General features: G+C 43.5%; 1 protein-coding gene and 1 long non-coding RNA gene across 4 annotated transcripts in view; one reads left to right on the forward strand and one right to left on the reverse strand.

Moving 5' to 3' along the window:
* Myocd (myocardin) overlaps positions 1–26,500 on the reverse strand; it is a 94,464-nt gene that overhangs the window by 58,573 nt on the left and 9,391 nt on the right. For all 3 annotated transcript variants that reach the window (NM_182667.3, NM_001414232.1, XM_006246583.5), the window contains 1 exon segment: positions 60–125. In NM_182667.3, coding sequence (NP_872608.1) covers positions 60–125 — 66 coding nt within the window.
* Positions 13,466–16,570, forward strand: LOC120095121 (uncharacterized). The gene is made up of 2 exons (XR_005490283.1): positions 13,466–13,636; positions 16,095–16,570. It is a non-coding gene; the product is annotated as an uncharacterized LOC120095121 (long non-coding RNA).

The following is a 26,500-nucleotide window of genomic DNA, read 5'->3' on the forward strand; positions in this document are numbered from 1 at the left end:
CTTCCTATCTCCCAGATATCACAATGCTGACCAAATGAGAAAGGACTGTGGGTACTCACGTGGTATTAAGCCTTGGTTAGCCAGCTGCTCCTGGGTCCTTCTCTGTTGAAGCCGTAACTGTAAGACTTGGAAAAGGAAGCACAAGCTTGTGAGTTGGGCTAGAAGGAACACAGCCACAGGTTTTCATCATACCATCCTTCTGGTTTAATGTCCAGGACAGCTTTAAACGGTATTGTGAAGTACACTTTCATATCTGTGGCAGTCAAAGAGAGGCATGAGAGGAGCAGGAAGCTGCTGGTGCTTCGACTCTCCAGAAGCTAGAATACTGGGCTCCTTTGAAGAGACTGGTACTTCCCCAGCACAGCATCTCCCTCTCTCCACTGCACTGTATGCTCTCTATGCTATTTGGGTGGTAGCCCATGATGTAAAAGGGGAGGTAAAGCAAAGAAAACATAGGCCCTGAAGTCCCATTAGAACCCAGATCACATCTCTACCCCTTAATGGATGGGCACTCGGGCACAGTGCTTAATCTCCTGGATCTTCAGATTTCCCATTTGTTATAGGAGTCACACCTACCTGTCCGAGTTGCTATAAAGCCTGATAAAATAAATGCTTGCATACAGCTTAGCAGAGTGCCTGTCAGCAATGCTAATACTAGGAGAATCTGGAATTCTTATGGAAATTTAAAGGTTATTGGGATTTTGTTTCTCTTAGGAAAAAACATTATAAGTTACCCAAACATTATATTATGTACATGCATTAGACATTCATGACACAAAGATTATACATAAACCATGGACCTGTAACTGTTAACATTGAATAGTATGGGATTGTTACATATTGAGTAGAATAAATACAATTTTTTCCACTCTGTCGCCCAAACACATTCTGCCTTTGGAAATTCAGCTTTCCCCTAATGAATATTTTAGAATCTTAGGAAGATTCTAGTTTTCCATTATGGTCCTTGGCTTAAGTTGTTGGGAATAAGTTTCCATCACTGTGACAAATACCTGACATACACCCTGTGGAGAGGAAGGACTTGTTTGGCTTGAACATTCAGAGGTTAAGTCAACAGTAATCATACACAGACAATTAAAACAGCAAATAAAAAATTACTTGATAATTAAAAACAGTAAACACTGAACAAAGCACACATACACATACTGTATACATAGGCACACATACACCACACATTCATGCATACACAAATACACACACACATCGCACACACATATACACACATACACACACATCACACATGCACATACACACATACCAAACACATACACATGTATAAATGCATGTATCATAACGCACACATGTACATGCCACACACATATTCACATACATGTGTATACACATGAACACACACACGCGCACACACACACACACACACACACACACACACACACACACACACACGACCCAAAAAACAGCAAACATTAAACATTGCAGAGGGGACCAGAGCTTGGAGAAACAACTTGACTTCAGATTCCTACTCTGGAGGCTTAGACTTGAAAGTGGCTGTAGTGAGAATGTGACAGTCACAGATAACTAAAACTCCAGAAGCAAATCAAAGTGCAGGCTTCTGGTCAGAGGCATGAGGGGTGGTGGCCTGCTAAGTGCTGCCAGGGGGAGATGGAAAAATCAAGCAAGAGAACAGTAAGATTGGGGGCGGGGGATGGCAGCTAGCTTGTGAGCATCCCTAAGCCCCTAGTTTCACACTTACTCCTATGGGTCCAATGGAACAGTCTCTCCACAGATGGGCAGGAGCCAGCTTCCATTGCCTCTCTGTGGCTTAATTGTCTACTACAATAGCAGAAAAATATGCAGATTCTGACAGACTTCAGGGTTCTATAGTATATGGCTTGTCCAATGTCCTGGGAACCACTTAAGACTACTCTATACACAAAGAAACAAGTCATCTTAACCAATGCTAAGTGGAAAAGGCGAAGTAAAATAAACCCAGATGCTGATGTGGGCATGACCCTAGTATTGGGATTCCCAGACAAGGCTTTTAAAGGGGTGATTTTCAACCAGGTTCAATAAAGCTAAAGAAGCGATGGTCAGAAAGGATGGATAAGGTGAGCAACAGCCTGCAAGTAAAAGGAAACAAAGATCAGCAAATACTGAAGAGCCCGTAAGTTCGGAGGCACACCAAACTGAAGGAGGAAAACAGGGGGTTAAGTGAGCAGACTCTAAGGGGTGTGTCCAAACATCTGACTGAGGGATTAAGAGTGCCCCCAGAAGGTTGAGCAGCAGAAGGAAGGGTAAGGGGTCATCGCCTCTAGGGAGGCAATGTCAACTTGAGTAGCCAGGCTTCTCATCAGAACTCCAGGAAGACGCAAGGAAGATTAAAACAAAACCCAGAAGCTCCCAGCCTGAGGAGAAAGAAAGCACCCTGCCTGAAGGGAGGTGGGGTGGGTGATTCCCAAGGAAGGAAAATGATGCAATCATCTGCTAGCTCACGCTGCTTCGAGAATTGATTATGGAAAGCAAGGCTGAAAGGAAACCTAGATCGTCAGGAGTAAGAATATTAGAAGCACTGGTGATCTAGATAAACATTTCAGATTTACCCCCTTTCTAGTCATTTAAAAAAACCTATGACACAAGAGAGAAAGACTGAGCACTGCCTGGTGGGGTTCCCAAGGCACATGGATGTCTTGCAGACCAGCTGTAGGGCATAACATCTCTGCTCTCCTTTGGGTCCTGAGCTTCCCACAAAGATCCTCAGGGCCAAGGTCAGGCCTGAGCTCTTGGGAAGAGGCAGGTAGTTAGAAAGTAGAGCCTAGTAAGGAAGTTGGGGCACTGGGGGTGTGACCTTGGACCAAGTATTGGGCCTCTGGTCCCTTCTGTCTTTTTCGTTTTCTGTTGTTTGAGATGTGTGTTCCCCACCCCTGCCACATTCCCCTATCATGCTATGCTACCTTGATACAGGCTCGAGGCAACTGGGTCAATGGATCGTGCAGGGTCTAGGAAAGGAATGGACTCCAGTAAATTGTCTTCTGACCTTCACACGCATGCAAGACAAATAAAGGGCTCTCCCCTCCCTCTCTGCATACATTCAAGACAAATAAATATAACTAAAACATTTTAAAATGTGGTGTATTAGAGTTATGAAATGGACAGTCATTAGTAAGACATAGCAACATGAGTGGGCCATCTCTTAACATTTGATTAAGCTAGATGAAAAAATAAAAATCACCAGCAGCTCAGAGGGGTTGAACAGTGTGTGTGATCTTATCCGAATTGACTTACATCTTGACTTCGTTGCAGAGAGCCCCCCGGAAGAGTGCATGAGTCTTTTGAAGTGCATGCTGTACATCACAGAGTTACCCTGGGCAAGAGGCCTCACCAACCTCAGACGGGCTTAGCTCACTCACTGTGTGCTCTCTGATCAGAGTGGGATTAATTAGCAATCAGGAGCAATATGTTACTAGGGAAAATATTTGGCTATACACTTTAAATAATCCACAGGCCAAGCGAAAACAAAGATCACAAGGAAAATTCAAAATATTTTGATGTGCATAACCATCAGTAGAGGGTGTAATTTATGGAAAACAGCAAGCACCGTGGTCAAAGGGGAACTTAGCTTGATAGGATCATGTGGGAAAAGAAGAAGGGCTGAATCAGGTCAGTGACCTACGACTCTACCTTAAGATAGAACAAGGAGGATGCCCCAGATCATACAATAATATTGGAGATTAAAGGAGTGTGGTGGTTTGAATGAAAATGGCCCCATAGGCTCATGCATTTGCATGCTCAGTCCCTACTTGGTAGCACTGTTTGGAAAGGACTAGGAGGCACTGCCTTGTTGGAGGAGGCCAGTCACTGGGAGTGGGCTTTGAGGTTTTCAAAAGCCCATACCAGACTCAGTCTCACTGTCTTTCTGTTTCTGTCTCTGTGTCTCTGTCTCTCTCCCTCTCTTGCTCCCCATCCCCCCACCTTGCATGTTCCCTGTGGATCGGGAGTTAAAGTTCCCAGCTACTGTTCTGCATGCTGTTTGCCCACTGCCCTGCTCCCTGCCATGGTAACAAAGGTCTAATTATTCCTCTGACACTGTAAGCAAGCCCTACAATTAAGAGCTTTTCTTATAGAACAGTTTCCTTGGTCAGGGCCTCCCGTCCAGGCAGTAGAACAATGACCTAGACAAGCAGAGATCTTTAAAAGAGAAAACAGATACAGAGTAGAGAAACCTAGCAAAGTTAAAAGCAGATCCCAAGAACAGGCTCATGAAATCAGCCAATTCCTGTCTAGGCTGCTGAAGAAAAGGGAAACCGGGTAAAATGGACCTATAATGTTAGAAATAAGAAGTGGAATATAACTACATATCATAGACATTAGAAAGATAATAAGAAACTATCATTAAAGATTTGTGTTGGGGTTGGGGATTTAGCTCAGTGGTAGAGCGCTTGCCTAGGAAGCGAAGGCCCTGGGTTCGGTCCCCAGCTCCGAAAAAAACAACCAAAAAAAAAAAAAAAAGATTTGTGTTATAATTGTAGCAATTCAAAGAAATGAACAAATTTCTTGAAAACTACAAAACTGATATAAACAAAAATTCTGAATAACATTTTTTTAAAAATAAATCTTATTGATCATCAAAACCTCACCCACTCTGCATACTGAAAAACACCTCTAGGCCTACAGAATTTTGATGGTGGTGTTTTTTTTCAAATGTTGCTATAAGGATACATTATGTGAGGGGCTAGAGAGATAACTTTGTAGTTAAGAGCACTTACTGCTCTTGGAAGACTCCTGAGTTTGGCTCCCAGAACAATATAGTGGCCTACAACCATCTCTAACTCCAGTTCCTGCCTTCCCCCTCTGACTTCTACATGCATATGGCACACACACACACACACACACACACACACACACACACACACACACCAATTAAGTTAAATAGGAAATACATTTTTAACAAATTGATTATTTTCCAAGTTGTCCACCAGATATTCATTCCTGCAACTAGAAATAAGAGTACTTTCTGCTCCTGTGGTCCCTGGGTTTTGGCAATTTTGTCTTTTAACATCCTGGATTTTAAGCTAACAAAGAAGAGTTTTGAGCACTCTTCGCTAAGATCAGCATGTCAGAAGGCTGTTTCAGTTCTCTGAGCATTAAGTTATTCTGACCAGGACTGAGTTCACGGCAGACATTAGACTAGAAACAGAAGAGAAGAATCTAGACAAGGAAGCAGCACGAGTTGGCCTGAAGGAGAGAAACACGGTTTAATCTCTAAAGACTGTTAGCGTGAGGTCCTCTGAGATCCCAAAGGAACTTGGGGGTTCCTTGATAGAAGAAACTAGAACAGCATATACACTCTTCCCTTGGGCATGGGCCATGGTGTACATTAGGTTCCCAAACAGAGCAAAGGCCTCCAGACTTTAAAAGCACTAATGCAGAAATCTGAAAATTCAAGAATTCTGAGAATGTGCATTAGAGTTATCATGGAGTTGATGGAGTAATCTGAAAAGTGTGATAAGCTTAATTTTAGACAATCTGAGTTTTGGAGGTCCCTGTAAATCATAAACAAGGCACCTTACTGTCACTTACAGGGCTTGAGAACGTTCAGAGGTCAAGTCTAGGATACTGACTTTGGGTATCATCTTGGAATAGGCTACAGCATGAACGTTTTAGCTGAATTCCTAAAGTAACAGGGATAGATTACCCATGGAAAGAGATAATAAAAAGAGAATAGTGACAAAATTGCACTGTTTCAAAAAAAGCCAGGAGGGCAAATTGACACTATGCACCTGTTACAATGTGCAACATTGTGACAGTTAACACCATTGGTTCCCATTTGCCAAATAATTTGCAGGTCCTTTTTTAAACATTCATGAAGACTGGAAGCATTGACCAATTAAAACAGCATGTGACTGCCTACTGTGTGGCAGGTACTGGGTCCTGTTAGCACACAGTGAGTAAGACAGGTGGTTTCTAGGTTCCTGGCTTGAACACAGTAGTTGGAGAGATAAACTCAATTTCCCTGAATAGAAGATCATTTTATTGCCAATCCTTTTCTATTGTCCTTAATTTGAAGTATTCTTCCTCGAACAGACTGGTTTTGAAGAGTTTTGTAAAGGTTCTGAAACTACAAAGTTGGATGTGTGTGTGTATGTGTGTGTGTGTATGTGTGTGTGTGTGTGTGTGTGTGAGAGAGAGAGAGAGAGAGAGAGAGAGAAACACACAGAGAGAGACAGAGACAGAGAGAGGGGGGAGGAGGAGAGAAAGAGGGAGGAGGAGGAGGGGAGAAGGAGAGGGATAGGGAGGGGGAGAAAGAATAGTTCTGCTGATGGGTCTATGAATTTTGTCAGGTTTTCAAAACTCCTTGGAGTCTTCAAATGTGACTAATCACTAAGTCAGACTTGACTCACATCTTCTGTGATCACTAGCGTGCTCTCTACTGGTTGTGTCCATGCAATGTTATTGAGTTACCATAAGGCTCAATTTGCATAGGGTTGCTTTGTACAGTGTGCTACAGGGTTCCTCTCCTCCTCCCATCTGATGGTTCCTCCACCCACCCACTCTCAAACAGTCTCTACACGGACTCCATCTCCACCAGTCTGTCTCTTCTGAAGCCTAATGGCAGACACAGCTTTGTCCCAGCTTTATGGCAATCTAGCACGGGGATCGGGGAAGGCTCACTGAGGCTGTAACTCTAATTTATCACGAAACATTTAATTGTGTGGTTTGCAAACCTTACAACCTATGTTTACTAAACACTTTTCTGTGTTCACTGATTTGTAATGCCTTCTTCATTTGGGAAAGTGTTAACACCAACCATGATCTGCTTCTGGGAGTTAAACTCTAAGGTGAGCTGGTTTGGGTCATGTACCACATCTTCTCAAGAGGCAAGAGTACTAAATATTTTCTGTTTTTAGGTGGTGAGCTAAGCCCTTACTTATTCCTGTAAATAACAGAATTGAGAGACAAGTCTATGTCGACACTGGAAGACAAAGGAATCTTAGCTCATAGGAACTAACCGATGGAATATGAAGAGGAGGAGGAGGAGGAGGAGGAGGAGGAGGAGGAGGAGGAGGAGGAGAAACAAAGAAATAAAAGAGAGCCATGGGCTCAGGCTCCTCCACTGTAAAGATGGATCTGGCTAGGGCTAACAGGGAAGCCAGTTGAGGTACTAGAGAAGGTCAACCTTTACTATGGAGTATGCTCCTGTTCGCATCATTTAAGGGGTTGGGCACAAGGGCTGGAACTGTTCATACAGTTGTGAGGATCACATTTGATATCTTGGGAGACACAGCTGGGCCCCAGACTATTACCAATGCCCTATGGAATCATGAATCCTTCATCGCCCGCGCACACCTTTCTAGTGGCTTTTCCTGTTTCACGTTATAATCCCCCCCCCCAAGCTTCAAAATGAGTCCCACTGACTGTGCCTTTCCTCTGCATGCCTATGACATTCTAACACAAATGGAGGGCGCGGTGTGAGTGTATGGCTGAGAACGGCCCAATCTGGAGGAGTGTCAAAGGAAAAGGAAAGAATCATACAGAAGGACAGAAGAATCGGTGGAAGAGTCCTTCTCCAGAGACAGACAAGAGGACTCTCATCAACAGAACGATGATAGGCCAATTGCCTCACGATCACAGGGTGGCTACTGTCAGTAAATCAGAGAGCAAGTGGTGGCAAGGGGAAGATGGGGCTCAGGCATGGCTAGTGTGACTGTGAAATTGGGCAGCTGCTGCAGAAAACATCAAAGCCTCAACTACAGAGTTAACCTGTGGTCCAGACAGGCTAATTCAGGTCATTTACTCAAAGAAGTCAAAGCAGGGATTTATACAGTCTTTTACATTTGTGTACATAGCAGAACTACTCACAATATCCAGAGAGTGGAAGCAACAGGCTTATCTGTTTGTATCTGATATGCTACTGATATGCTATTGCATATCAGTGGATAAGCCAATTGGCATGGTGTGTCAATACCTACAGAGAAAGGAAATTGTGACCCATGACACCACATAGATAAACCATCAAGATATTATCCTAACTGAGATGAGCCCATGCCCACAGATCATACACTATATAATTCTACTTTGTGAATGTCTGGTTTATATAGACTGGAGACAATACCTGTAGAATTATTATTTAACAAACGCACAGTCTTAGTTTGTAAAGAGGCAGGTGGTGGTGGTGGTGGTGGTGGTGGTGGTGGTGGTGGTGGTGGTGGTGGTGGGGGTGGTGGTGATGGTGGTAGTGATTACACAGCACCATGACTAGATTTAATGCTTCTTCCTTGTACACTTCAAATGATTAAGTCGATACATTTTATGCTATGTGTATTTTATTACAATTAAAATATATAAGTTTCAGATATCTAAATAAAGGTCAAATCAAAGCCAGAGAGATGACTGCTGCTAAGATGGCCAAGAGCACTGCTGCTTTTCCAGAGTACTTGAGTTCGGTTCCCAGAACCCACCCTGTAACTGCCAGATCCAGAGAGAGAGATGCCCCTTTTCTGACCTTTCTGGGCACATGTTCTCTGTCTGTCTGTCTCTGTCTCTCTTGTACACACACACACACACACACACACACACACACACACACACACACACACACACACAATTAAACATGAAATAACTCTTTTAAAAAGACATGTTCCATACACAGGCTGGACCTAGGCTTCCTGCATATATAACAGATGTACAGCTTGGTCTTCATGTGGGCCCCTAACAACTGGAGCAAAGGCTATCCCAAAAGCTGTTGCCTGTATGAGGGCTGCCTTATCTGGACTCAGTGGGAGAGGAAGTGCTTAGTCTCAAAGAGCATTGAAGTGGCAGGGTTGGGTTATACCCAGAAGGCTCCCCACCCTACCCAGAAGAGAAGGCTTGTGGGAGGGGATGATGGAGAGGGGGGCAGCGAACAGGATAGAAAGTAAATAAGTTATAAAAGCAAACGAACAAAAAGAGATGTTCCAGATCCTGGATCCTAGACTCCAGAAATGTGGGAAACAAACTTCTTTCTGTGGTTCACTTAACATCTTGTGGTGTTTTATTACACCAGTCCCCAAAACTAAGACATATTGTTAGTGTAGAGATGTCAAGTTAATACCGGGCTTGGGGGGCTTTAAGCTTGTATGTGATCAATGTAGTAAGCATCATGAGATCTCCTGCTTTTTCTGCTTTTTATTAGTAAGATGTCTCAATGTTTTCCCATGTTGTTAAAAACCCTTTAAAATACACTACTGTAAGAATGTCACCATGTTTTCTTCCTTCTTCTTTTACTTTCTCGCTGTCCTGTAAGTTGTTGAATGGCCATTGCAGGATATTTAGTTCATTCCCAAGTGCTTAAACTTTGTTTCTTTTGTTTCTTTACATTGATTTTTTTTAGGTTAGCACACAAAGTAATGGTTTTCATCATGGCCTCTCATTTTTTAAAACACTTGGCATGAAAAATTTTGGTTGGGTTAAAAAAAACCTACCAGAAATAAAATTACTAATTTACACAATAAGATTAGAAAAAGAAGAGGAATTTCAATTGTTGAACTTTAGTGCACAATCTGTGCTTCTAGATTTCTGAATGAATGTTGCAAAGAAAACTCACACTATTTACCATTAAAAAGGGAACGCACTTTCTTTGGAGTTACACTCCTGCCTGCAACCTTGTCCATTTTTCGGTGGTGCTGGCTAAAGGATTAGAACCAGGGCCTTATGCACTGACTGCTTTTCTAGTACTTTAAAGTATTTCTAGGGATGAGCCTAGAAGTAGAGTGATTTGGTCACAGAAAATGCAAAATTTGAAATCTTTTAGGTGATAGATCTCTCTAAAGGTGGTTCTGATTTTAAACTACAGTGTGTGCCTGGTCCTCGATGGTCTGTTGTCTGTCTTTTTCTTTTCTTTTCTTTTTCTTTCCACGTGGAAAGGTTTAATGAGAGAAGGAGAGGAGTAGAGGCTGGCCACTTGCATATGAAGGGAATTGGGGGAGGAGAATGGGGAGAGAAGGGACAAATGGGAAGAGGGGGAGAGGGCAAAAGAGCAAGAGTTCTTTTCCTTTCTTTCTTTTCTTTCTTTCTCTTCCTTCCATTCCCTTCCTCCCTCCCTCTCTCTCCCCCTCCCCCTCCCTTTCCCCTTCCCCCCCTCTCTCCCTCTTCTTCTCTCTCTTTTCTCATTGAGCCACTGTGGTCCTTGCAGCCTCTGAGGGTGAAGATCTGGCAGCTCACTGTCTCTTGTCTCCAGCCCAGAGCCACACCCAGGGTGAGCTTGCCAGAGCAATCTATCTGCCCCTGTGTGACTTCTCCTCCATGTTTAGCAAAGCTGGGAGTCTGGAGGTCAGACATCAGTCAGGTTACATCTCTCTAGTGTCTGTCACATGGCCTGTGTCACTTTGCAGAGCTCTGAAGCATCCAGCAGAAACTGTGCCACCCCAAGTCTGTGTTGCTTGGTGACATTGCCTTTCCTTCTGGGCACAGCAGTTGGTTAGCCCTGTTCCGGGGAGACTTTTTGTTCTCAAGTCTTCCCTTCAGCTTGCTGTGGCCACTGATGACCCTGGAGATCCTGGCAAGCCCTGGATGATCCACTGTAGCTAAAAATACGCCCAGCAGAGGGTTGCTTCTTGGCTCTCCTTTTCTCCACTTCTGAAAACAGCAGGTGTTTGCAGAACTATCAGCTCAGCTGTGCTGGTTTTAAGTAGCTAAGGAGAGAGAAGAATTCTGGGGTGTTTTATTCATGTCATCCCGGTGCTTTCTCTGAGAGCTTTCTCTGATGATAATGATGATGATGATGATGGTGATGGTGATGATGATGGTGGTGATGATGATATGATGATGAATGTTATATTGGTGGTGGTGGTGGTGGTGGTGATGGTGTGTGTGTGTGTGTGTGTGTGTGTGTGTGTGTGTGTGCAAGCAGGCACATGTGTGTACTATATACATGTGCTTGGTTGATTGCTGGAGTTTGAACCAAGACCTGGTTCAAACAGGCAAGAGCATACCGCTGAGCTATGGTTCTGCTATGTGGAAGTCAGTCTTCCTCAGCTTCCAGAACCAAAGTAATGTGCTGTCCACATTTGCACCATCATTAGAATTGGGAGTCCTGTGTAGGGCTCCAATTGCCCTTTATTCAGAACCTGGGGGCTCTCTAGACCTCGCTGCCAATTTGTTTTAGTGCTAGAGCAGTTATTGATAGATTACTCAGACTGCTGGGATATATTCCATGCCCGGTAGATAGGACCTTATATTATAATTTTCTTAAACTTTTTTTTTGCGTGTGTGTGAAGTATTTTGTCAGAATGTTTTTAAATGATCTTCAGGACAGAGTGACAGGTTCTAGCACTGCAAACACCTATGTCCCCAAAGCAGGGGAGCCATTTCCCTTAATGTTTTCTCATCAAAGAAGAGGTATAAATCCTACTTGGTCAGAGAAGTGGCTTCCTGCTGAATGACAATTCCGTGATGTATTCACGCACATGCAAGTCCGATACCTCAGGAGGGTAGGACTGGACTCTTGCACTCAGCTGGGGAGGACTGCGAGACCAAAGTCAACAAGCCTAAAGTTGTGAGCTGAGAGATGACACTTGTCTCTCCTCAGAAGGAAGAAGGGCCAGGTGTCATTGTGCTATCTCTTTAGGGTTTCAGTCAGAGAGGAATATCAGGAGCGATGGACAGTGTGACATTTTTCCTATCCCACAAGCACACCCCACTTCTATGAGCCAAAAACTGCTAGGCGAACTGTTCTGGTGGACAGAGGGAAGCAACGTGATGGTGTAAACGCAGTGGGCTGGAAGATCACGTCTGCCTGCACTCGGCTAGCTTAGGCAGTAACACTGGGTTATAATATTCTTGTCTTTAGAGCAGCATGACTAATAGAAGAAGCAGTAATGGGACCAGTGAGCTAACCTTTCCCCGAACTTCCAAGTTACCAAACACTTTATGCTGATGACCTGGCTTTATTGATACACTAACACATTTCCAAAAATTGGCACACACAGGTCTGAGGCAGGAGAATTGAGATTTTGGAGGCTGATATAGTGAGACCTTGTCTCAAAAAAAAATGGCTACAGAAGAAATATTCCCTGATTGTTTCTGGTTAGAAAAGCTGAGAAACGGATACCTCAGTCCACTGGAGATAGCAAACAGGGTCTTTCAAAAGAAACCTGCTTCTTAGACAGGGCCCTGGCTAAAGGCTGCTGTGCCCGGGAGCGGGACACACCATTCTAAGAAGCAGAAATGGAAGGCAAGGGTAACTCAGCTCACATATCAGGCTGGGAAGGAAGACAGGGGGTAAAGAGAGGGCGCTGGCTCATGGCCTCACCGTTCGCTTCCATTTCTCCCTTTCCCTGTCTTTGATAGTGATGATTTCTAGTAAGGAAGTTAAAGGGATTAGTCATCACCAAGAATGGGAAAACCTCAGTTTTGGAGAGAGAAGGTGGATATAAATTACCTTCGAGATCACCATGTGAGAATGGGCATTCTTATCTTACATCACAGCCCCTGAGCCCCAGAGGTTATCAGCAGCTCAGCTGTGGCTGTGAAAGTTCAGAAAGGACGAGTTCCCTAGTGAGATTTTGGACATTTAAACTCGACCTTATGGGCACAAGTCTCAAATAGAACTATTTGGATGTGAGAACATGAACTGTGGCCACACTACATTTTGTATGTGTGTGTCTTTTAAAGACTCACTGTATTTTATGTTTGCTGGCCTGTATGTGTATATGTGTAACCCACTCTCAGAGGCCATAAGAGGGCATCAGAGACCCTGGTGTCAAACAGTTATGATCTGCCAAATGGATGCTGGGAGCTGAACTCCACCTCCCTCCTGTTTTCTGTAAGAGCATCGATCTCTCCAGCCCTGTAATTTGTGTTTTAATTTAGCTCCCCATGTAGGGGGGAGAACTCTTTTTAAATATAGAATCAGGTGCCCATAGAACATTTGGCAAGTTTCATGCTACCTGCCTGGTTGGCAACTCGGTGTGAGAACGCTTGGCCCAGAATCACTGCCTACAGTGTCCCCATGGCAACAATCACAGAGGATGCCATTCTCCTCGGAGGAGCCCACAGGCAGCCAGAGAGCTGTTTTGAGGAACACAGGTGACATTCCCCCACCCTCGAGTCACTGGTAAGAGCACAAGGCTCCTGAGTGATCAGGCCGTACAGCATCACACGGAGTGGTTGCTATGGCTTTGGTGAGAAGTGTTGCTTTTCTGAGGACTGGAAAACACTTTATGTTCCAAGCCCATGCTCTCCCTCATTCCTGACAGAGTGGAAAATGTGCTTCCATGGCTGAAATGTTCTTCTTGAGTCTAGCCCAAAGATGACATTTTTAGGAAAGTTTGAGAAGAATCCTGTAGCTGTTACTGAGTCAGGGTAGTGGAAATGGATCCTGGCTATTTAAAGAGTTGTGTGCTACTGTTTGAAAATGTCACATTGCTAGGGAACAGGGGAGGGACGGAAAACTTTCCACTCGCTATCAACAAAGAAAGGTTGTTACCAAAAGCCAAACAATGGGCCAGAGTCCGTTACCTGGCTGACAGGAGGAGGAAGCTATGTCTCAATAAATGTGATACTCTTGAGGGGGATGGCTCATTTTGCAGGACAGCCTGGGCATCTCTGGAGGCTGCTCTTGATGTGACCTCAAACAGCTCTCTGCCTCATTGGACTCCAGTTGCAATTCTACCGAAGAGGCGAGGTGAGAACCTACCAGCATTTCCCCAGCTTACCTTCAACCACGATAAAACCGGCAAGTGTCCCTCGAACCCTTCCTGTAGATTATTGCTTAGAAGGCCTGGAGTTAAATGAGAATAAGCTTTGAGGAACATGCAAGACATAGAAATAGAAATAAAAATACTAGCAGAGGTGTAGCTCGGTGGTAGGGTGCTTGCCTAACATGCACAGGCCCTGACCTCCATCCCTGGCCCTGTGAATGCATGATAGGAGAAAATATTGTGTACAGAAATGGAACTGTGAGATTTGGTTGGTCCTGGAGACAGAACAAGGGGCTTCTATCCCTGAGCTACACCTCCACCTAAGATGTGCTTTCAAAATACTTAGAGCCTTGCTTTTTAACCTACAAAGGTACCCCTTCTTGAGCGGATGCATGTCTTAGAAGCTCCTTGGACTCCAACTCTTGCCTCTGCTGTTATAGATTTACTTTCTTTTTCCAATAAGTAAAGACGTACCATTCTGTAGCTGTAGAGGACACTGTTAAAGAAAAATGGCTTCGTTAACTTGATAAACAGTAATGGTATTTTATGGAGGACACATATTTTCATATGTCTCTTAATTATTAGTATTTTTTTTCCATTTTTGACAAATGACCCAATAACATTCTTGGCAAAATATTCTTTGGGGGATATTTTTGTATAGATTTGGGGGAAGTTATTTACATTTAAAGCGCACTAAGCATAGTCATCTAAGTTGTAAATTTTCCTTGGTTTCCAGTTTGTCTTTCAATTTTACTTGTGATGATCTGGGGCATTTAACATTTCTATATGCAGTCCTTTAAAATCTCTTTTATGTAGGACTGGAGAGGTGGCCGGGCAGTTCAAAGCAGCAGCTGCTCTTGTAGAGGACCCGTGTTCAGTGCATAGCACCATCATGGGGTGACACACAACTTTCCATAACTCAAGCTCCAGGGGGATCCAAAGCTGCCTTCTAGCCTCTGTGGGCCCCACACATGCAAGAAATTTATAGATGCATAAATAAGAAATACAATAAAACTTTTTTTTGGAGCTGGGAACCGAACCCAGGGCCTTGCGCTTGCTAGGCAAGCACTCTACCACTGAGCTAAATCCCCAACCCAAAGGTCTCTATTTTTAAACATTGATTTGATTTTCGATACCAAGTGTATCATATTCAAATATCTATAACCTCAACCTCTTTTTTCTTTCTTCATATTCTCACCTTAATGCTTACTTTTGTTTGACGCAAACTGAGTTTATTCTGATTTAAATGTATACTATACACTAGAGTGTATCTCCTTCTGTGGACTGGACCTCCATTTCCCTACTGTAGTTATATAGCCAGACTTTAGAAGTCCTAAGTCATTTGGGGACCATTTCTTGCAGGAGCTAGATCTCAGCAGATTAAACAATAGAGAATAATTTGTCTCATTCCTGTAACTGAATCAACAGAGGGAAGCCTCAAAGGTTTACAAGCCATAGGTAGATGAACTTCAGTGTGCTCTAATCTGAATATGGACCAGGTATGAACATTCCAAAGATTTAGGGAAGAGGGAGCAAGGGAAAAGGAAGAATAGGAAAGGCAGACAGAGGAGAGGGAGGAAACATGGGTTAAGGGAAAGTTTTAACTTTTTAATTGTAAGAATAAAATTTGTGTGTGTGTGTGTGTGTGTGTGTGTACTTAATAGAAAATAAGATGTGTCACCAAGAGCACACCAAGTCCTACCCCAGGAGGGCAATTGTGAGACAGATCAAGGATATTGTTAGACTGAACTGTGAGGTCACACTTTCACCCCACCCGCATCACGCCCTGTCTCCCCCCAACAGGGAGTAGATAGCATTCTTTAAGAAAGGTTGGAGTCATACATGGCCCAGCTGGTTCTAATGTATAAGGTTCAACCATTCCTACCTCTGCCTTTAGAGAAGCCAAAACTATAGGTGTGCACCATCGTGCATAAGCTTTTAAATAAGGAGAGAAGAGGGAGGGAGGGAGGGAGGGAGGGAGGGAGGAAGGAAGGGAGGGAAGGAGGGAGGAGATGAGAAGGATTCGAGCAGGGCTTGTGAACTGCATTATACAGAATAGGTTACTTCTGTCCCAGACCACTGTAATGGAGCTAAGCGACCATGAGGAAGAGAGGAAGTGCTGAAGTCACTCAGGTGACTGCTGCTTAGCTATGAGGCAGGGCCATCAGCTGCCACAATAAGAGTTTATAGTTGCCACTCTGTTGGCCAGTTAGCTTGCCAGATCCCTCAGGCACACACGTGTCAATGAGCTTTCATCCAAAATGAACCACCTAGATTTCTGTCCTAATATGCCTACCCTTAGCTTTCTCTTTGTTCTGAAACAGGGGAGGTGACTTTACTCTCTCTCTCTCTCTCTCTCTCTCTCTCTCTCTCTCTCTCTCTCTCTCTCTCTCTCTGTCCATATTGAAAATTCGTCTCTATAACTTTGTTTGATTTTGACAGAAGGAAGAAAAGAAAATAGGCCTTTTGCTTCTCCAGCAAGACTTCGCTGTGGGTTTCTCAGAATGACTGGCTGTTTGTTCAACTGTTTAGATAAAATTGGAAGCAGCAAGCACTGGGAGAATAACTTATATAAGCATGGGTTTATTAGCAACCCGTGGCTCAATTTTGGCTGTGAGGACAGAGCTGGGAGGTCTAACAGAAGCCAGGAAGCCTGTCTGCTGTCAATCAAGGTGGAAACAGCTGTCTTTCGCCATGTGGTACGGAAGAGCAAGCAGCCACCTTTACTCTTGTCCGTAGACAAGGATACAAGGCATCTCTGGGCTTCCACTATGGTACCAGGGGCCTCTGGGTTCCCTATTATTTATTGTCCAATTTTTCCTATTGTGCTTCGTGACCCTACAAAGTTTCATCATTCCAATAATCACCAACACTGCTGGAATCAGTTTCTTCTCCCAAATAAATTACCACTGCTAAGAGCATCCATCACTTTTGCCCAACCCCTCCCACGTTGCCATGGATACCCTGCTTCCTCAGCACCATCGTAGTGCTCACATCTGTCCATGTTACTTTCATTTCCCCCACACGATTACCCTCCATGTGTACGTTGTGAATTCTCCTTGTCTTTGCCTGGAAGGCTGCTGCAACTGTACCTATTACAACCTCCATGGCCTCAGAGACGGCTCATCATCTCCAAGGAAACACCCAAGTACTTGATCTGACAAGGTACCCAAGTTTTATGACTTATAGATTAATTTATGTTGCAAGTTCACCAAGGCTCTGACATAATTTACAGTTCTCATCCATGTAATGAATTACCTCATGAGCAAAGGAAAATAAAACTAGATGTCGTGTAAGAATCCAGTCCCCACCAGTCACAAAGCCACTTCCCACTCTTACTTTCCAATATTCCACAAATAGTCTGAGCGATGTCTTTTCCTTGGCAATATGGAAAGAGCAAAACAACCAAATGTTACAAAATAAGTCTAAACACTCCAGCAAACCTTCACAACAATAATAATAAAAGGAAAGACCTCTCTGGGATCCAGGCTCCTTACCGATGAGCTTGTAATCACCGGGCCTTTTGATTTCTTGTTTTCTCTCCTTTTTAGACATAATCCTACTATCTAACCCAGTCTGGCCTGGAGCCTGCAATGTAGACCAGACTGCCTTCAGATATGTCTTCTTCCCTCCTCAGTCTGGGATTATATAGGTGTGTGTTACTGTATCTAATTGTAAACATTTGTAAATTTTAATTGAAATCTTACATGAATAGGAAAACAGCAGGTCATGAATGATAATGGAAGAACTAGGAGGTTTATGTTTTCGAGATTGTATATTTTAAAACAAGTTTTAACATTTTCTTTCATTACCTGAACCCTCTTATAGGCTGACTACGTACCAGAGCAGGCCTTGCTCCCAGGACTAGCTTGACAAATACACAGGAAACTTGGCAAGGAAATATAATAATAATAATAATAATAATAATAATAATAATAATAATAAACAGAAAAGAATAAGCAGAGGAGGATAGAAAGGAGGAGGAAAGAGAAACAGAAGGAACTTAGTTAGAAATTGGCTGGGAAATAAATAGATAAATAATAATAATAAAAATATAACAACAACAATTTCAAAATTGCCAAGGGAGTGATGATAAAGTGGATGGGAGGGAGTGGGAGGAGTTTGAGGGGGTAAATACAATCAAAACGCATTGCACAGAATTCTCAAAGAATCAACAAAAATATTGCTAAAAACAAGCTGCACGCACATTTAATTTCTTCTGTGCAAATAAGCAAAATAAATAATAGCAGTGGTTAGAAGTCCCCACTTTCCGTTTGCTTCAACACGTCATCAAGACATGCCTGGCAGATCACATGACAGTTCAGGAGAGACCAGTCACCATCCCTCCCTTCCACTGCATATCCATCACGTGACCTCAGCTAGGATGCTTCACCTCACTAGTTTGGGTTTGCCCTGTAGAGGAGAGATGAGCTTGTGAGCTCCAGGTCTCCCTGGAGAGCTAGTGTTTCATGACGCCTGGCTGTGCTTTTGACAAGCATCTATCTTTATAAGCCTCTAAATCTGGAGCTCTGAGGTTTTCCTTAATCTCCAGTGTTTTCCACCATGAGATTACCTTATTTCTTGTAACTGTTCTTGGTGTTACATGCAAAGGCCAAGGAAAGCCTGTGAGACTTGACTGCAGGACTCTCCCGTGGCTTCTAAGGAGCCAATCCTGAAAGCCAGGTCTCAAGGACCCTGCAGAGAACAGGCCAAACAAGGGATCACATGTTCCTGACCTCAGCTCCCTCGACCCTAAAGAATCTTTAAAACTTCTGGACTCTTCGCTGTTCTCTAGATACCGAGGATGAGGAAATACACATTGGGAGGTGATGATAGTGTTAGGCCCAGGGTGACTAAAGATGGGTCTTTACCAAGGACACAGAGTCTGAGCCTTGAACACTTTCAAGAGTAAAAATGTTATGTGGCACAGGAGATTATTTAATTTTTACCTTTTTATTTATGTGCCTGTTTAAGTGTGTGCCATGTATGTGGGTGTCTAAAGAGACCAAAGGTTGTGCCAAGTCCCCTGGAACTGGAGTCACAGGTGGTTGTGAACTACCCAGCGTGGGTACAGGGACTGAACTCTGGTACTCTGGAATAGCAGCAAGTACTCTTGGCCACCGAACAATCATTCTAGTGGCCCCAAATAGAGAATTCTTCACCAATGGAATAATGTGTATAAAATCTGAATTTTGAATTCACATGGCACATTCTGGCCAGGGCTAGCTTCCTGAGCAGGTGACCTGTGCTGTCGTGGGGTTCCATTTTTAGAAGGCCCCTGACTTAGTTTATTGCCACACCATCACCATCTAAAAATTCTTAATTGTTTCTGAACAAAGGCCTGGTACTATCATTTCCCATTGAGACTCACAAAATAAATCTTATCTCCTAGTTGGCATGGCTTAGGGAAGGGGCCCCCAAGGGTTGTGGTGAAACATGAGACTGGCAAGGATCTGAGATGTCCTTCTCAAGCACTTGCAATGGTTTCTGCAGAGTAATATGGCAACATTGATATTTTTTGGATGACTAACACTATGCAGACAATGATCGAGACCCAAGGCTCATTCGCAGACTCTCACGATCCGTAGATAAATCATGGAAATCCACTTGGAAATAGAAAAAGAGAGTGGATATGCAGAAAAAGACCAAAACTTCACTTACTTTGACTTAATGACAAATTAGGGAAAGATGGATGGAGGAGACACTTGTGAAGCAGAAGAAGAGACAGAGACAGACACAGGCAGACCGACACACATAGAAATCAAACTAACATGTCCTCTCTGAGAGACTTTTTAAAAGATTTACTGTTATGTTTTTAAGTGTGTTTTGTGTGTGAGTATGTACAATTGAGTGCAGAGTCCTCTGAGGCCAGAGCTGACTTACAGGTGGTCGTGAGTTGTCTAAACATGCATGCTGGGAAATGCAGTAAATGCTCTTAATTGCTGTCTATCTCTCAAGCCCTTGTTCATTCATTCTTCATTCATTCATTCATTCATCCATTCATTCATTCAGGATTTGCTGATCACCCACTGCTTGTCCAAATACATTCAGACCCAGGGATCCAGCTATGAGTAAAGCTCCATCTATGCAGTGCTTTGTGTGTGTGTGTGTGTGTGTGTGTGTGTGTGTGTGTGTGTGTGTGTGTGTGTGTGTAATGGGGTATGCTAGGGGCAGAAAACATTTCCTGTGTAGTTCTGATGGATGTTCTGGTGGCCTTTCTTTCTGGCCATTGTTTTGAGGCTGGCTAGCCACTCAGCCAGACTGGGTTTCTCTGGGAAGTTTGGAAATGTAACCAGAAGTCTGACGGCTGCTTCTGACCATGTGAACTGATGGCAGCTTCTGCCACGTGAGCTGAGCAATGCTGTGGTTGGTCAGTGCTGGGTGGGAAGGGGTTCAGAGTAGAGAAGCACTTCTAGCTAAGTGTCCAGCCTCCAGTTCCAGCGTATCTGTGCTTAAGTCCTGGCACTCTCCTTGAGTTTCACAGGGCACACCAGCACAGGCTGGCTAGCAGTCTATGGTTAAACAGCTTTTAAAAATTCTATTATTTGATTTTCTTTTCTCACAAAGGTCCCCAGTGTTAGCAATTGAGAGAGGCATTGGCGGCAGAAGCCATCAATATCACCAGCTGCTACTTTGAGATCTGCCTTTTCTTTTCATCTGAATTTCTGTCCATTTTTGAGAGGGTGTGTAATTCTGTGACCCATGCTGGGCTCAAACTTGTGATCCCCCTGCCTCAGACTACCCTGAGTGCTGGGATAGGGGCATACACAACCATGCCAGGCTCTCATCAACTTCTAAATTTTGCTCTATTTTTTCAAAGACTCCTTGGTACATAGATCCAGAGTTTTAAAAGGTGGCTAAACTGTGCATAACCAACATGAGTCACAAGGCATGCTTAGGAGTCTGGGTGAAGCGAGACACAAAAGCAGCTCAGGTTACTGCAGACAATGCCGACACACTCTCTAAGCACACTGGAAAGTCACAAACCCTCAACATGACAGAGAAATGACAGAGAAGAAGCAGCCCAATGACGGCTTTCCCCGCAAGGACAGTCATGACTACGTCTAACTGAGTCCTGGGGCATCTCCTCTGTGCTAAAGTTGACCCCAGAGGAGTTAGATGCACCCCGCATTCTCCCGCCCTTGGCATTGCTGTTGCCTTCCAGGGCACTTTTGGGAAGGCTGCTGGCTGATGGATGGGTGAATCCCTGGGTAGACGGAGCAAGAGCAGTACTGGTGGTTTTAGAGCTGACGCAGACATATGTCATACCTAGCACTCTCCATTGCTTGTCTTACGGGAGGATCCCTCATCAAAACCCACTCTCTATCTGGTGTTATCTAACACTAGGAAAAAGCCTTGTGTCACCCGAGGGTCTCCCACGGTCCTATTTGGGGCATAAAGTTATCATATTTCTCAGAACAGTGAAAGGGGATACAAATCCAGGGAACTGGAATGGACAGGTTAGATTACCTGTTTCAATCCTGGACACGGTTACCTACAAGCCTGAGAGAAAGCGGTTATCTTTGTGTTTAGGCTGAGCTGAGGCTGCTTGTTGCCTTCTGTGTGGGTCTGGGCTTAGTGGCTAGCCCAGGCAAGCATGTGTTCACAGGAAGGGTGAGGCCAGGTGAACTCTGTCTTTTCCTGAGGCTCAGGGGTGCCCTGACTCTCTGCCTCCTTTTGGGAGATTAGGAGACATTACTTACGCCCGCTTCTAGCTCAGGCATTTGGAGGATCCACACAAACAGAATACCAACAGTGTGGCCTTCAGTCCTCAAGCAGTTACTTCAATGACCTAGCCTCACGCAAAGGCTCAAGTTGTTTCAAAGAGATGTCTGTTCACACAAACACTGCGAAGCTGTTCTTTCCCCTAAGCACCACACTCTCGGTTTGTCAAAACATTTGAAGAAGACTAATTCATGCCTCAAAAGGAATTCTCTCTCACTCACAAAGCTGCCAGGTCTGTAAGCTTACGGCTTTCATGTTAAAATATGTCAAGGCATTAGAGTGAGGAGGAACGAGAGCCTCGGCAGAGACTCAGAGGCATGCGTGTTGTGGAGGTGACAAGAGTTGCAGTATGTGCCTTCAGTACAGAGAAAAAAGTCCAGTGGTTTAGGATTCTGGCTCCTGCCCACTCTGCCTGGGGTGGGTGCCTACGGGAAGCGTCACAGCAAAGTGGGAAGCCTGGGTTCCGAAGCCAAGGACACGCATGCGCAAGACCAAGCTTTTCTATTTACAGGCCATAGGGTCCCTGCTTCAGTTTCACCAAAGAATCAGGGAAGCATACTGTCAGTCTCTCCCTATAGGACAGTATGAGGATTAATAAGGTTAAACGTTTGCAACAGGATCCAGCAAACATTGAGGATCCCCCCCCAATAATCCTCAGGGTGTTGCATCAGGCTTCTGTGAACCTCATGGGGGGCTCTGTAGGCTATAGGTCCCACCGCCTGTCACCCGGAATCTCTGCACAGGAGAACTGCTCAGCTGCAGAGCACTGTTTTGTCCATTGCCAACAGGTTCTGAAGTACAGAACAGAAACTCGGCAAGTGACATAAACAATTTCAAACAATAATTTCAGAAGACAAATTGCTCCATTTGGGCACCAAGATTCCTCCGCAGAGGCTTTCCCCGCTTGTTTATGTATGCTGTGGCACTGAGCCATGAGTGAATTAAGCAGACAGCATGCACACGCTCCAGAAGGAACAGCAGGAAGGGTGGGGTGGCGGGGGACCTCCCGATTGACCTGCTTTCCTTGAAAGCTATTGCTGAGGGAGGTCCTCTAGCAAAGGGACTCTGATTTATGTCTCCTATCTATTCGTTCATAGAGAAGTCACATGACTTGGTGCCAGGAGATAAGAGTTCAAGTCCAGCTCCACCATGCTTTCTTTGCTTGTGGAAATTTGGCCAGATCACAGGCACCTTTCTGACTCATTTCCCATCCCTAGGGAGATGAAATCATCACACTTGTGGTTTAGGTAACAAGGGTGATCATATCTCTTTAATCATGATAAACAAATAAACAGTATAAACAGGTAAACAGGAGCAGGACTGATATAGATAGAAGCCAAGAGCAAATTGGGAATAAGGGAATTAGAAACTAGAACAAGGTGTGGTTTGTAAGGTCAAAGACATTCTCCTTAAAGACAGACAGATTCCTCTTTTCCACGTTGCTGTGGTCCCTGGATTTTAGTTTTCCTAAAACTCCGGATTCACAAGGCTGAGGAGATGGTTTGGTTTGCAAAGCACACATGAAAATCTGAACTCAGATCCCCAGTTCTATGCAGAAGGTCAGGCAAGGCCCGTTTCCACAAGGGACCTCTTTTTAAAAGGAAGGTGGAGAGCAAGGTAGGCTCCCGACCAGAATCAGGGTTGTGTTCTGTGTGCACTTTTGAAGTCCTCTACTTGCACTGTAAGCATTTTTATAAGTCATTATTCTTTGAAAACATACATTTAATGCACAAGTTATGAGGCACTATATATAATTATCCAAATAGGATAATTCCCTTTTGTTGGACAGCTCAAATTTTTTCCACAAATTTTTCTGCAGGATATATAGATATAAATCTTTAACCCTCTCATATCATATGAGGGGGTGTTATGTTACACATATTATTATGTGTATGCTACATGTGTGTGCACATATGTAGGAACATTGCATTTCTAATATAGAAAAATATAACAACTTAATAAATATTATATTTAATGATCATATTTTAAGAGAAGAAAAGATGACTCTACTGTTTCAACACCAGGCTTTGAAGAAAACAGATGACTTCAGATCATTTTCCAGTTAGAATATCCTGTGGTGATGGGTACTAATGCACGTAGGACAGCAGAACCAGTAGCGAAGGCTGGCTCTTCTGCCTAGCTGCTGTCACATCATCCTGTTTCCCCCCATTCATTGCTGAGTTACATTCTTTGGATCTCCACCTCAGCTTCTAGTCCACCTCCTCAGCCGTGAACCCAGTGCAGATGATTGCTACGGAGTGGAAGGCTTTAAGCTGAGGAACCTTGGGTTGAGAGAAAACCTGGGTCGGAGGCCAGGCATTGCCTGCCTCTGCCTCTGGTTTTTCCCGTACTGTTTCTCAGCCGGTCTTGTGGGAAGCTGGAGGACAGATCTCTCTCCCTCTACTGCACGGCCTTGGACTCGTCTCCACACTACTAAAAACTACCCTTCTCAACCGCATAGCCAGCCTCCTGTTTAGAGTTGGTGAGAAGATAACAGAAGTATCGATGGCCATGCCTTAGTTTTGATAGAGGAAGGGAAGGTTAATGCATCACAGAAAGAGAAGGTATTAGCCGACCATGACTAAAACTCGATTCCTTCTGGAGAAAGCTCTTCTCTCTGGCTCTATTTTTAGCCAGGAGTATTTTCGATTATAGTATAAGAGCTCGGACTCTTAGCAGTGCCCAAGGAAGAGCCTTTGGAAATACCCATAGCCAGTGGGGAGCTTGTCAGAACCCACCCCAGGCCTAGAACTCTCTAACGCTGCACAAACTGGGTCTAAGATAAGGCCACCCATCCCTGTTGTGGAGCTGGAGCCGGAAAATAGCTCCTTCTTCAAACACTTTTTGAAAGAGAGAATGAGTAGCCAAAAGTGCCTGATAGGATAAAGTATAAATTCCACGATAGCATGAATTATCTTCAGGGCTCTTAAGCATGCATGGTCAGAAGAATTACTCAGAGTGAGGACTGTCACAGACCTGCTGTCATTCAGACTCAATATAATCATATTTCTATAATGACATCTAATAATTTCAACACTGTGTAAGTTAACATGCTATATGATGATGATCAACATATATGATGATCACATGCTTTTGTGTGTGACACCACTGCAGCTCACTGACAAGGGATTTACAGCTTTTGTACCTTTTACATGCTCTCTCACCAAAGCCTCCTGAAATCTCCAGTGAGGGGGCATCTTGGTTCCGACTTTTACAAGCGGAAGTGGAGAGAATGGGCCCCTGAAGATACACAGCCTGGTTCATGCACCCACTGGCATCTAGAGTTTTAATCTAAGCCCAACAGACTTTAGTAGCACTGGCTTAACTTTAAATTTTGAATTAGGTAGTTTCAGCATTGAGTGGTATCTACTTATATACAGCTATAAATGCTCCCTCAGAGTCTGAGCGCTCTGGTAGTGGTGGACGCTGTACTTTCTGCATTGTCTCTATGCAAGTGAATTTATGGTAAAATTTAACTACAAGTTAGGCACAGTAAAATATTAACAATGCCTCAGTAAACAGAAAAAATAATATCTTACTAAAAGCTATTTAGTGTTTTTGTTTTGTTTTGTTTTGTTTTTGTTTGCTATTTGACCTTTTCAGTTCAAGGTTCATCATACGGCTAACTGAAACTGGAGAAAGCAAGATGCTGGGTAAGGGGCGAGAAGGAGGAATGGTGATTAACACTAGGGGCTGAGTGTTCTCAGTCTCTTTTGGTTGCACTGTGAGGTCGACAGGAGTTTGAGGACAGATCCATTTTTCAGGTACCCAGCCAATCCCTCACCATATTGCTTCTGAAAGACAGTAAATGTATTCCCCTGCTACCCCCACATCTATCTCGCCAAGGCCTAAAGATAAACAACAGATAGAACCCAGGATCATGTCATTGCTGTGTGTTACAGAAGGTATAAAAGACACTCAAGAAGCGACCAAAATAAGCAGTGTAGAGAAGGACATCTGAAGTCACACGGACATATTTGTGATTTTGCTTTCATTATCGACTTCTGTTAAGAGTATTTCAAGTTTAAAAGGCATTTTCTTTATCTTTTTCTTTCAATGCCTAAGGTTAAGAAGTGAGTCTAATCCTTAGCATTTATTAACATTTGTATGTGTGTATTAAATGTATATCCTATGTCTATGTCACTTAATTTTCTTAAAGTTTTTCCAGCCTCTTAAGGCCAGGGGCTTGAAATATATAATCAAACTAATTACATTATTTATATCTTATAAAATCATACTTGAAGTTTTATCAACATGATCAAAGACTTGTAGAAGTACAGCATTTCTAGCCTCTGCTAAGATAGGATATTCTCCTTACATTTTAGGCAAAATTGAAAATTAGGTAAACATAAGCGCACTCTTATTTTGAGAGATGCAAATGGAGAAGACCTTTCTGTGCCTGAGACCAGGGTCCTTCTCAGTAACGTGACATGGCTCCTTTTCCATGTCTTATTAATGCATAATTTAAAAACGTAAATAAAATGTGCTGCCAAATCATGTTATAGTCTGTCTTTAGAATTCAGAATTTCGTGCTGTAGAGGTGGTTCAGAGGCCAAGAGCACTTTGTGTTCTTGCAGAAGACTTGGTTTGAGTCTCAGAACCTACGTGGTGCCTCACAAGTATCTGCAGAGGGTCTGATGTCCTATTCTGATCTCCATGGGCACCAGGTACGTACCTGTTGGATATACATAGGAACAGACAAAACAGTCCTGCGTATAAAATAAAATAATTAAATCTATTTTTTTAAAAAATATTGAGAATCTTGGGTATCTTTTTGTATTAGTTCACTTATTTTTTTGGAAAATCATTTTCTGATTTGGATTACGGTATGAATTTAACATAATTTAATTAAATATGGTCTTTGCAGGTGAACGTTTATGTAAATAACATCTTTCTCAGGCCAAACAACAGAAACCCCGTTGTTGTTTGTTTGTTTGAGACAGGGTCTCCCTATGTAGCCCAGGCTAGGATTGAAATATTGATCTTCCTCAGTGCTGGGATTATAAGTATGAATTTCCATTCTGGCTTATAAACTATGATGCAATGAAATATCTAAATCGGTGTGCTGACACTTAGGAGACTAAGGCGGGAGGATTTCAAGAGAGGTCAAACTGGGTTATACA

The sequence above is a fragment of the Rattus norvegicus genome, chromosome 10 (genome assembly GCF_036323735.1).
Source record: "Rattus norvegicus strain BN/NHsdMcwi chromosome 10, GRCr8, whole genome shotgun sequence".
Classification (NCBI taxonomy): Eukaryota; Metazoa; Chordata; class Mammalia; order Rodentia; family Muridae; genus Rattus; species Rattus norvegicus.